Raw genomic sequence first — 13,167 nt, 5'->3', positions numbered from 1 at the left:
AGGGACCACTGATTCCCTCTCGTGGTGTCTGTCTGCCACTGGGTCTGTTCTTTGATTCTCTCCACTGTGGTTTTCTTCTTTGTGCTCTTATTATCTTGGGAAGGCTTCCAGAATTCTTTATGCACTTCATTCATTAACCAGGAAGCGGGATCACATATGGGCCTGCAATTTTTTACGCCACCATCATACATACCATTGCTTTTGGTTAATAATGTATGCAATACTGACACAATGTAGACACACACTGTGTGTATTAATTTAGAGCATGGATTCTGAGGCCAGCCTGGGTTCAAATTCTGCCACTGCCACTGATTTATTGGCCACGTGAATGTGGGCAAGTGACTGAATTCTATTGCCTCAATTTCCTCAACTGTAAAATGGATAAATTGTAGCCAGCCCTTTTCAGAGAAATAAACAAGTTATTCTAAACATTCAGAATAGTGTCTAGCACAAAGTAAGCATAAATAAAGTTTTTAAATACGAAATATTAGTTTCCCCCAATCCTTTACTGCTCTCCTCCTCACCACCTTTCCTCCACGCCCCACAGCTACAGTTTATTTCTGCCTTCTCCATACATACCCTCCATTCTGCCAACCTCTCCTTGGCTTCCTCGTACTGCACTCAGCAACTGTGGGTGCCATGTCCCACTAACATTTTTACCAGCACCAAGGCAAGCTGTGTACATGCTGGCTTGAGGCCCCTGAAGATTCACAATAATCCCAGCACTGCCTTGGATCCTAAAGCAACATTTCACTGCTTCTTCCAATGAAAACAATTGCCCTTGCCTATTGTGGAGGGAGAAGGGGACTTTGACACAGTCTGTGTATCCTGGGCAGAAAATGGAACCAAAAGAAGGAGCCAAGCGCTGCTGCTATTCTTCAGGATGAGCCCCAACCAACCCTTCCTTGTCTCAGTCCCCATGACTTTTCTCTTAAGTGCAACTTTTGAATTAAGGGATTTGTTAAATCTATACAAATAAGAAATTGCAGCTGTGATATTTTTAAGCATGGCCCATGACTGTATAATGGAACATGTGGAGCAGGCTACTGTTAATCCAGTGATTTTGGTAAAATAACTAAATTAGAATGACACCAAACTAGTTAACTGATTGATCAGAAATCTATTTTGATGATGTCTGCCCAAAAAGATGATTAAGTGACCATGAAAACTTATTCTAATTAAACATGTATATTATCTTATCAGTTATCTATTGTCACAATAGTGCCGTTTAACATTTTAGTGGCACACAATAAACGCATTTGTTTCTCACGAGTCTGGGATGGCCACCTTGGTCGTGCCATCATGTGTCTGGGCTCAGCTGCTCTTGACTGACATAAGATGGCCTGCACGGGGATGACTGAGGTGACTCAGTTCAGCTCAACACTTTTGTTTTCCTTCTTGGGAGACAAGTGTCTAGCCCAGGCATGTCCTTCTCAAGGCAATGGCAGCAAACAAGACCAAGCCAGCCCTGTGGTGAATAGGCCTTTAAACCCCCCGTATGCATCATGATGGCCAACATCTGTTGGCCCTAAGCATGGCACATGGCCCAGGCCAGAGCCAGAGAGGGCAGGCATTGCAGAGTTACGTGGCAATGGGCATGCATATGAGGCCTCAGTGCTTCTTATTCCATCAAGACATGTTCCAACTTTTATCCTGGCTCTATTAGCACTCCTGGAGGAAAAATCTAGAGGGCAAGGACTGTTTATCAGGCCAAACTAAACCATCACATGTTTGCTGTTGGGGCCATGAACATAGGTATCGCTAATGATGACAGCTATGTTCTGAATTAGTCCAGTAGAGCCGGAATGGGAGAGGGGGCCATAGAGAAAAGCCTGAAGCCTGATAACTTTTTTTTTTTTTTTCCTTTAGAAGTAATTGGTTCCATTAAGTAAAGAAGCTAGTATCCCAATTAAAATGATTTTGCTTCATAGAAGATAGTGCCATCAGGATAATGAATAGAATGACCAACGAATTTTTTGTTTCTCTTATAAAGGAAACAAAATAAAGCAAAATCAGTGATTATTCTCTAAATGCTCTCCCACAGCATCATAGATATGCCTCTGTCCCTATCTGCCCCCACCCCAGCCCAAACAACGAACAGTACCATCATGAACAGTGGACTGTGTGCACGGATAGCACCTTAGCTTAGTAAAGTGGCTTTCTGTGGATTACTGCACTGACTGAGTACCTTAATTGACCTTCAGCCTGGCTACAATTTGCCTGACTTAATGAGGCTCAATTTTTCTCAAGCCCCCTAGGCTGGATGGCTCCTGGCCCAGACATTTTGTTGCTTTGATTTTTCATTTTTAATAACAATTACACCCCAAAGCTTGAGAAAATATGGTAAAATATGTCAGTAATTGTGAAGAGCCCCGAAGGAGCCACATCCATGGAAAGATTTAAGGTTTCAAAGTTTTGAGCCCATTTAAAATCACCCTCTTACCCCAAACTTGACCTTGGTTGGTATGGCTTACAAAATTCTAGGGAAGAAGCTAATATGGTTAACAGGATTTTTCTGAACATCTGTCTAAATGGCAAGACAGATGTTAAACAGTTAGACATTTGTTAAATGTCATCAGCCCAGCCTAGACACTTGGGTGTTAACTTTTATTTCTAAAAGTCAGGATGGCAGTGGATTGCTCAGACATACACAGACAATTCTGCCTAAAGACTGGAATGCAAAAAAGACAACTTGCAGGGAAGTTTCAGCAAAGAAAGCTTTCACATTGCAGGAAAAATAGGATGGCTTAGTATTAGCTACCTGTGCTGAGAATTATGAAATAGTATTTGAGCTCAGCATAAAAGAATGCTGTGATTGATTAATCATGTCTGGTGTAGGCATAGAAAGGAAATGTAGCATACTTTCCATTCCTGGCCTAGTTCATAGTTTCTGATCTTGTTCCTTATAAACAATGCTTCATCTTTAATTATTTCCCATATCTGTTTTGTCCACCTTCTGCCTATGCTTGAGTAACTGAATTATTATTCTACCAGATCTATTCTTTATTGGCCATCCTTTTGTTTTTGAGTCAGCCTCTGAATTCCCTTCCTGTGTTTGGGGAACTCCTCATTATATGAATTTTGGTGTAAGAAGTCAAATGGCTGGTATATTTGTTTTCACAAACACTTTTCCCCAATACCTTCTTTCTTTACCCTTGCAACTAGGTGTTGTCGGCACATGACCCAGGATTTGAGTCTATATTTTACCCAGATAAAAATCAAGTGCATTTGCCTAAGACTTTGAATCAAAAGCTAATGTCACAAAAGCACAAGGTGTTCTAACATTTCTGAATTCTGTCCCTTCTTTGAACTAGCAGACTAGGCTTTCCGCTTAAATCTGCCAGAATTAGTTTCTAATGTTTGCAACTGAGAACTTGACTGATGCAATAGGTCTTCTAAGGCGGGGCTCCTCAAACTTTATTGTGCTACTGAATCACCTACGCATCTTATTAAAATGCAGATTCTGATTGAAATGCAGGTCTGGGATGGGGTGGGAAGTTTGCATTTCTCCCAGGAATTGGCAGTTATGCGGGCCTGTGGTTCACCCTTTAAGTAGGAAGGATCTGAGGAAGGAAAGGCAGCCTTAAAGAAGACAGAGTGGGCAGGAAAGAAGAAAAGGGAAAAAAAAGAAAAGGAAATATGTTTCAATGTGTTCTAGTTAAGTTAGGGCAGACCAACTAATAAACTTCAAAATGTGCAAAGGCTCCAACACAGTAGAATTGCATTCTTAATCATGTAACACTACTGGATCAGTTCCAGGACACTTCATGCATTCAGGAGTCAGATTGATTGCTGGAGAGGGGGTTGTCCATCTTCTTCAGTTATGGCTTCCCAGGTCACCTTGGGTGTCACATCTGGATTCCACTCAGATAGAAATGGAAAAGAACATGGAGGAGTGTACGTTAGAAATGTTTGTTTATTTTTTTAAGTTTTTTATTATAAAATAGAACACAGATATAGGAATCCACACACTAGGAACATATAGTTTATTAAATTACTATTATCCAAACACTCATAACTACTATGCAGGTCAAGAAATAGAATTCTGCCAACCTTCTTAAAACTCCTTTCTATGCCTCCTGTCTCCCTCCAAAAGTAACCATTATCCTGACTTTTAAAGTGTTGACTTCCTTCTGTTTCTTTGTGGTTTAATCACCCTGATGTACATCATCAGATGATAAAATTTAGTTTTGCCCATAGTTTGGAATAGATCTCTTTAGTCTCTTAATCTATTGCATCCCTGCTCATCCCTTTCTTTTGCTTATAATCCATCTGTTGAAGAACCCGGATGGCTTGTACTGTAAGTTTTCCACAGTTTGCATTTGGCTGATTAGATGCATGTGATGCAGTTCTGTATTTTCTGCAAATCACCAGGGGGATCCAGAGCCTCTACCCATTTCAGGTTTGATCCCTTTGGCAACACTATGGTTGGATTTGTGCCATTTCATCAGAAGGTACATAATGTCTGGTTGTCTTTTGTGTGTGTGTAATATTTTCAACCACTGGTGTTCATTGCCTAGATTTTTTAATTCATTAAAGGTTGCAAAATGGTGGTATTCTTTTTTTTTTAAGATTTTATTTATTTATTTGACAGAGAGAGACACAGCGAGAGAGGGAACACAAGCAGGGGGAGTGGGAGAGGGAGAAGCAGGCTTCCCGTGGAGCAGGGAGCCCGATGCGGGGCTCGATCCCAGGACTCTGGGATCATGACCTGAGCCGAAGGCAGACACTTAACGACTGAGCCACCCAGGTGCCCCAAAATGGTGGTATTCTATCATTTTGTTTTCATTTAAGTGGAGGAAGTTTATAAACAGTTTCTTCAAAAAGAATTTCAGTTTATATAGGAAAGGTGAGATAGAGTCTTGATTCTTTCAAGAGAAATGAATTCGTTCCTTGTCGTTGTCTAAAGGTGACCAGCTAATTTTTTATTTTCTTTTTTTAGTCACTATAAACTCATGTATTTAAATATATTTGATGGGTTTCAATCCACTGGATTTTTTGTGAAGTTCAAATTGTCCAGTCTTTGGCCAAGTGGGAGGCTCCTGAGTTATTTTTACATGATCCTAGTAGTCTTTGGTAGCTCTTCGCTATCAAAGGCATAATAAGATATTTCAGACCTCTTGGTGTATTTTAGCCTCAAAGTACTAACCATTTCTCCAAGAAGCCGTGGTCTGTTTTAGTGGAAGACTGTGTTTCAAGATGTTCATTGTTATTGGCCTGGCCATTGTTTTTAGGCCTTTTCATTGGACAGAACTGGGAAATAGTATGTGTTCAATTTAAAATCTTGTCTTCATATTGATATTGCTTCTTCAAATCCAGGATTAGAAGGTATTTCCTAAACCTCTTCTGTATTTTATCTTCTTTCTTATACACCAATACTCCTCATTAACAAGGACAAAGGAGATAAGAGATACATTCTCATGACTAATTATTTGCTTTATTCTACCTTTGAACACAATAGTGTAGGAACAATAATATTCATACTACCACTATAATTAAAGTTACATAAAATGGTTAAAATATTTTTGTATATCCTCTTCCCTTTTTCTTCTCATTTTTGTAGTGTTATATTATGTCTTCATTGCCAGAGCATGTAACTGCTTCGTATGATAATCTCTCTCATTCAGCCATCATATATCCTTAGTTCTATCAACAAGTATATATCTAATGTTCACTGTGAGTTTCATATTGATACTTTTTGAGTTATTTTGATTGTTAAAGTTCCTTCTCTAACAAATTCCCTGACAAAGTCTCATGGGAACAATATTTTCTGAGTTCTTGCACATTGATCAAATTTTGTCTGTGCCTTATATTCTTCAAAGTCAGTTTTGCTGGCTATAAAATTCTTAGCTCACATTTTCTTTCCTTGAGTATCTTAAATTATAGTATTTCATTTCTTCTGGCATAAAGCTTTGCTATTGAAAAATCTGAAGAGCATCTAATTTTCTTTCCTTTATAAGTCATGTGTTCTATTTGCCTAAATGCACAAGAATTTCCTCTCTTGTTTATTTTTTAGAATCCAGTTATTTTGCTTGAAAATATGCATCGGTCCTCTCAGGTACATGATATGTCCTTTCAGAATGTAGTTTATATGTATATGAAAGTTTTTATGAGTTATAATGTTTAGTATTTGTTCTGTTTTCTTGTTTTGATTTTCTTCTTCAGGGACCTCTGGTACTCATATATTAATTTTTTCATCTATCTTCAATATTTGTCACTTTTTCTCAAATTTTTAAAAATCTTTTTAAAAAATTTCTTTTGGATTTTATTTATTTATTTTAAAGGTTTATTTATTTATTTGAGAGATAGAGAGCAGGGGAGGGACGGGGGGGGGTGGAGAGAAACCCAAGCAGAGTCTGACATGGAGCTGGATCTCATGACCTGGAGATCATGACCTGAGCCCACGATATGAGCAAAAACCAAGTCTGATGCCTAAATGACAGCATCACCCAGGCACCCCTCTTGGATTTTAAAATGTTCTCCCTCTTTTCTCTTTCCACTTCTCTTAAGGCATTTGCTATTGTGTTTATTCATTCTTTAGTCCTTTTTTTTTTAAGGATTTTTCTTTTATTTATAATTCTTTCTTAAGTTTCATGATCTAGGGGCACCTGGGTGGCTCAGTCGGTTAAGCATCTCACTTTGGCTCAGGTCACGATCTAGGGGTCCTGGGATCGAGCCCCAGGTTGGGGGTTCCTGCTCAGTGGGGAGTCTGCTTCTCTCTCCATCTACCCCCTTCCCCTAACCCTCTGCTCATGCTTGCTTTCTCTCAATCTCATATGAGTAAATAAAATCTTTTTAAAAATAGTTTTATGACCTCATTCTATAATATTTTCTTTTTCTAATCTATGTCTTTTTTCATATCTCATATCATTTTTAGTGTATTTTAATTTATTTGAGATAGTAGTTTACAGTTTTAATCTGTTTTATAGGTGTATGTTTTTGGCATGCTTTCAGTATGTGTAAGGATGGTATTCTATTCCTTTTTCTCATTTTTCTTGTAATAACTTTATATGAATTTTGACCTTGATAATTTTAAGTTGTTCATTTTTATGTGAACTCACTCTCCTTGAAAGTTTAGAAAGAGGCTCGATGCACTTAGCTATTCTAGCTTCACAGAGCTCTCACTTCTGTTATTTTTGTGTGATGTTAAGAAATATGGTGGCTTGATTGGTGAGATAGCCTGGCTCTCTGCTCATCTCCCCCACTTCATCTGGGCCTTCTTTTTCTTTTACCTCTATTGTCCCTGTCAAGTTCAATTTTGATTATACTCCTAGTAGTTTCTCCTTCATGTGGGACTCTGTCCTGGAACATAGCCATGGCAGATCAGTTTCAAGTGTTTACTGCACTGTCCCTTCAGACCTTCTTACTGTGGGCGCTGCCACTTGCTACCTTATGATTGCAGGCAAGTTATTTAATATTTCTTAGTCCCATTTTCTTCATTTGAAAACCTGGTATAAGAATAGTGCCTATTTGGGGCACTTGGGTGGCTCAGTCGTTAAGCATCTGCCTTCGGCTCAGATCATGATCCCAGGGTCCTGGGATCGAGCCCCACATCAGGCTCCCTCCTTAGTGAGAAGTCTGCCTCTCCCTTTCCACTCCCCCTGCTTGTGTTCCCTCTCTTGCTGTGTCTCTCTCTGTCAAATAAATAAATAAAATGTTAAAAAAAAAAAGAATAGGGCCTATTTTATGGTGGTGTTTTGGGGATTAAATGATATCATATGTAAAGATCTTACTTGAGTATCTGATACTTTGTGTGTATCTGGAATATATGAGCTCACCAATAAGCCCACATTATTCCCGAGCTGTAGTTTAACACACGCCACCAAATAAGTAGCTGACTAATGTTAACTTTGCATATATTTTTTCTTTTTATGGTGAAATATCAAGCCCCATTCAGAGGTAAACCAAACTAAGTTATATATACACACATACATACCTTATGGTAATTAACACAAAAAGGAACTGAGATTTGTTCAAAGTTTTCCTTCTGACCAATAATAAATATGTGTGTATCACCCTCCCAAAAGATTTGCCTGCGTACTCCTGAATAGGTATCCTTGTTTGGAAAACATACACATTATTTACCATCTTCTCTTGCATTTATTTGGGTGTTTTCTCCCTGTATACATCCTGACAATTTTGAGCAAAGCAGCCTTCAGGTGATTTTCCAGGTACGGTTTCATTTTTTTTTTTTTCATGCAGCTGCCCTGCTTCCCATTTTAACAATGTGGAAATGATGTGTAATTATGCATTGTTAGATATTTGGGTATGTTTATTTTTACTTACCTTGAAGAATAAGTACTTCTTTCTGGAGCACGGCAACTATATCATCATAGCACTTTGAGATTATGAGAGGTTTCATGTTTCTACCTCCATCAGATTCCAACAATGGATGTAGAAAGGGCAGGCTACTGCAAAAAGATGAGGTTTTAGGCGTGACAAGGCCCATCTCTTCATCTAAAGCTCTCCGTACTTGCTGGTTGATGCCTAGATTTCTCCTTTTTCTCAAGTCCTGTGTCCTTGAGATGTATCGTGATTCAAAACTTCCTGAAGGGAGACATTTGAGTCAGTGAAGGAGGAAAATAGACTTTGATAGGAGAGGGCCTATAATGTATTAAGCTACGGACCATATATGTGACTTTCAAACTGACATATAATAAAGTTAATTCAGAAGCATTTATCAGTCATCTCTCTTTGTTTTCCTTTGATATGATATGCACTGGGAAAATTAAAAAGAGTTGAAACATTATTTCCAGGGATAATGAGAACTGGGCATAGTTTAGAAAAATTTTTATTCTCAGGCAGTAATTTAACCCATATTGCTAAGTGAGTAATAGAGTCATAAATATACCATTCTTCTATTCCTTAATTGTGTGTGTTTTGTTTTTGTTTTTACTGCAGCTTCGGAAAGCAGTGATGGATCACATATCTGATTCTTTCTTGGAAACCAATGTCCCTTTGCTAGTTCTCATTGAGGCTGCAAAGAGTGGGAATGAGAAGGAAGTGAAGGAATATGCCCAGGTTTTCCGTGAGCATGCCAACAAGCTGGTGGAGGTAAGTCAGGAGAAGCCTGAAGAGTAGAATTTATTGTTGGGTTTAATCTCCACATATGGGTCTTGGAATTTCAGTAGATAACCCTTCCTGGAGAAATAAAGTCTTGGAACCTCTCTTTCTTTTACCTTCTGATGCTTCTATCTCTTGCAGAAGAGGAAGATTATCAGTATTCTCTCCTTTCTCTATCCCACAATTCTAAACATGTTCTGGAACATGGGTGCTAATTTTCCTGAACAATAGGTAGAGGCTGAGACAGGAGGGGTAGAAGGGATGCTCCAAAGCACTGAATGCCGGCTTTGATTTGAGGGAATAGAATAAAAATTGCCAAATGGAAGTTTAAACACTATACCCTTCTCTTCTTCCTTATCCCCCTCTCCACTCCATGTCCCTGAACCTAGATTAGCTGGCCACCTGATGAATTAGTGAAAAAAGCATCTCACTTCTCCCAAAGAGATACTGGGATTCCTGATGAAGGATCCTGGGGCAGTAGGATGAGTCCAAGTTCAGAGTCCTAAGTATTTTCTATGTGTTTGAGAATCCTGTGGGAGTTGTTTTATAAATGCAGAATTAGGCTATGTAATATTGAAAAAATATTTATTTAAGGCAAACAAAATAAAAGTGAAATGATAAGCTGCTTATATCTAGGAGCTGAAAACCAACAGCATGGCAAAGGTTGGATTTAGTGATGTGAGACTAAATAGAAACTTAGAGATGTTAAATAGGAAGTGTGTGTGTGCCAGAGGAAGAGTCCAGAAGGGGAAAAGATCCTGACAAATTTAGGGAATAGTTATCAGGGCCAGGCTCTGAGCACTTAACAACAACAACAACAACAAAACTCTGGTATATCTACACTTTAATTTAGGATAAAATGAAATTACTCAAAATGACAGGCAACTTAAATACAAGCTACGAGTAAAATAGATTATTTCTTGTTTTCTTCAGATGGCAAAATTAAATGCAGAATAAGGTCATCAAATGTGAAATCTTCTCTATTTTTCTTGGAGTGAGCGATAGGGTTGTGTTCCGATGTAATTGAGTCCTAAGCACCGACTTAGCTTGCTCTTTGGTTACTCCAGCACTGCTGTTGCCTCTGGGGCCGAAGACACCAGGCCAGCAGGAAGCCCTCCATCAAGCCCAGAGGGAGCCCCTGGTCCTCTAGGACGCAAGCTGAGTCATTGTCACCCATGACAGCAGTCGTCAAGTTGAGTGTCCAAAACCCTAGGCCACAGTAATGGAACCCTTGAACTTACCTCCATAACCCCAGTGTCTTGAGGAAACACCAGTCTGGAGCTAAAAATAGACCTACTTAATGACATCAAGGCAGTCAGTCTCTTGCTCTGTCTTCACCTACAAGGCAAGCACTCCATCACTCCTCACATTCCACCTCCATGTTCCAGTTCACTTGGCCATTGAGGAATCCAGTAGCCCTGGCTACTTCCTTGTTTTGAGAAAGAGAAGTTATAAAAGGGGGAGGGGTAGAGTGGGAAGGGGAGGAGGAAGAAAAGAAGTAATGCTGAATGAATGCTACAAAAAGTTTTAAAACATTCATATGTAATAAAATGGTAGTATTAACATTGAGGTAGATCATCGCATTTATATAACTTCAATGTTTACAAGATGATTGCAGAATTTATAGAAAACATTAATTAATGGTGTGTTATAGGCATGGTGAACAGAAAAAGGGATATGTGTTTAAAGTTGTGAGATAAACGTAATCTACTTCCAGTCTTGTTTGTGTCATTCTGTAATTCTCTACATAGCCTCATTTGAGATAATACTTACTTGATGCCCTGTTTAAATGTGAGCCCAAGTAGCCCTCATGTCTACTCATTCTCCCTTCTCCTGTGATAGACCCTGGACGCATTTACCATATCCCCTCATCCCATCTGTAGGATTCACTGTAGGGGTATCCAGCTACTGTGAATAATCCTTGGCCCTAAACTGGTGGCAGAAGCAGAAGCTCAGGTCAGTCAGAACTCCGTGTTTCAGAAAATCATTGTTTTGCTTCCCTCAGTTATTCCCTTCATTACCCCTGGGTGGTTACTGCAGCCAGCAGCATTTTGGAATGTCTTGGTGCCTAGGAGATGGAAGGACTGAGATGTGGGATTGGCCTCTGTTTGATTGGAGAGGACTGGAATCAAAACTATCTCTGTAGCTTATGTCCTTCAAACAAGTGCTAGATTGCTGATGCATACATGTAAAAAAAAGCTGGAGCACCAGGCTGAGAGTCACCAGTTTTCTCATCTTGAAAGTACTTGTACAGAAGTAGGCATCTTTCTGGGCCTTAGTGTTTGTGTCTGTAATGTGAAAAATTTGGTTAATATATTGATTTTATGTCCATTGACCTTGAAAATTCACCTACTAATTCCAGAAGTTTGTTTCTTTTTGGATGTTCTGTATATATAATCGTGCTGTCTGCAAATTATGACTATTGTAGTTCTTCTTTTCCAATTCTTTTACCTTGTTTTTTTCCCTTTCATTCTTACACTAGCAAGAACCGTCAGTACAATATTGTGGAAATTGATATTTTTGTTACTTCTAGATCTCCATGAGAACATTTTGATGTTACCATTAATTCTACTGTTGTTATAGACTTCTTACAGATATTTTTATTTGCTTAATTAAGTTCTCTCTTATTATTCATTCACTAAGAGTATAGAATTGTTTCAAACAAGTTTTCTGAACATTTTGAGACATTTATATGTTTTTTGTCTCCTTTAATCTCCTTCAGAAGTGTTGGTGTCTAAATTATGCTTTCCCTCAAAAAATGAGTAGAAAATTCTTTCTTTTTAGTTTTTGGAAATGAATAAGATTGCCATTACTTATTATTATTTCTTTTTAATATTTGGAGGAATTCACTGATACAGCAACTTAAGCATAGGTGTTTATGTGAGGAAAGGTTTACAAATTGCACATTCAGTTATTTTTACTAAACATAAGACTATTTAACTTTATAATTTCTTTTTGGGTCAGCTTTCATAAGTTGTATTCTAGGAATTCGTTATTTTTATTTAATTTTCTTATTGTTTGACATAAAGTTATCCACAATATTCTCCTTTTAAAAATAATCTGTATCTGCATTATTACTTAACAAAAACTTTTTTACTCTTTATAGTGCTAATTGGTACCTTCTCTCTTTTTTCTCAATTACTATTTTTTTTAGATTTTATTTATTTATTTGACAGAGAGAGAGAGAGAGACAGCTAGAGAGGGAACACAAGCAAGGGGAGAGGGAGAGGGAGAAGCAGACTCCCCGCTGAGCAGGGAGCTCGATGTGGGACTCCATCCCAGGACCCTGGGATCATGACCTGAACCGAAGGCAGATGCTTAACCAACTGAGCCACCCAGGCACCCCTTGATTACTTTTGCAAGAGGTTTATCAATTTAATAATATTTTCTATAACACAGCTTTAAAGTTCGCAGATTTTGTTTTCTATTTTATCTATTTATGCTGTTATCTTTATATTTTTTCTGCTTTCTTCTGGTACATCTTACTGTTTTTCTAACTTTCTAAAATAAATAATCGCATCATTGATTTTTAGCCTTCTTATTTTAGTAATATATGCATTTAAGGCTTAATTTTTCCCTAAGCTATGCTTTTATCTGGTTATTTTCTATTGACCTAGTTTTCAGTTCACTCATCCTGCTTCCATCTGTGTCCAATATGCTTGAAACTGATCTATTGGATTCAATTATTTTTTAAATTTCTAGTTAACTATTTTTCATTGATTCCAGTTCTCTAGTAAATTCATTATTACATCCTCTCTTTTAAAGAGATATGTTAATCATAGTTATTTTTAAAGTCTAACTCAAAGAACTCCAATCTTTGGGTCAGTTTTGTTTTTGTTTTGTGGTTACCCCAGAGAGGGCAACTCCTCCCCAGCTACACACAAAAAATGGTTTGTATTTTGAGACTGATGATGCATCACACCTATGAATAGGGTATTAGCAGGTTTATTAGTCACAAAAAGGGACTTTTGAGGAAGAGCAGAGCAGGCACCCAGGCTAGTCCATAGTAGCTTCAGCACAAAGAAGAAAAAGTGGTTTTGTTTTTTATCATGTTAGGGAGGTGGATTGGGGTTGAGACCTCTGTGTGGGAGCTAGGGTTTGAAT

The 13,167-nt window shown here is 38.2% G+C and overlaps 1 protein-coding gene across 10 annotated transcripts in view; it reads left to right on the top strand.

Moving 5' to 3' along the window:
- CTNNA2 (catenin alpha 2) overlaps nucleotides 1-13,167 on the top strand; it is a 1,073,854-nt gene that overhangs the window by 834,151 nt on the left and 226,536 nt on the right. For all 10 annotated transcript variants that reach the window (XM_073897478.1, XM_073897482.1, XM_073897474.1 and 7 more), the window contains one exon: nucleotides 8,902-9,054. In XM_073897478.1, the coding sequence (XP_073753579.1) occupies nucleotides 8,902-9,054 (153 nt within the window). The remainder of the gene's footprint in view (nucleotides 1-8,901; nucleotides 9,055-13,167) is intronic.

This window comes from Callorhinus ursinus, unplaced genomic scaffold (genome assembly GCF_003265705.2).
Source record: "Callorhinus ursinus isolate GAN/ISIS: 27379988/994484 unplaced genomic scaffold, GSC_fseal_2.0 scaffold10, whole genome shotgun sequence".
NCBI classification, from domain to species: Eukaryota; Metazoa; Chordata; class Mammalia; order Carnivora; family Otariidae; genus Callorhinus; species Callorhinus ursinus.
Note: the sequence above shows the minus strand (reverse complement) of the source record. Positions and strands in the feature narration are given on the sequence as shown.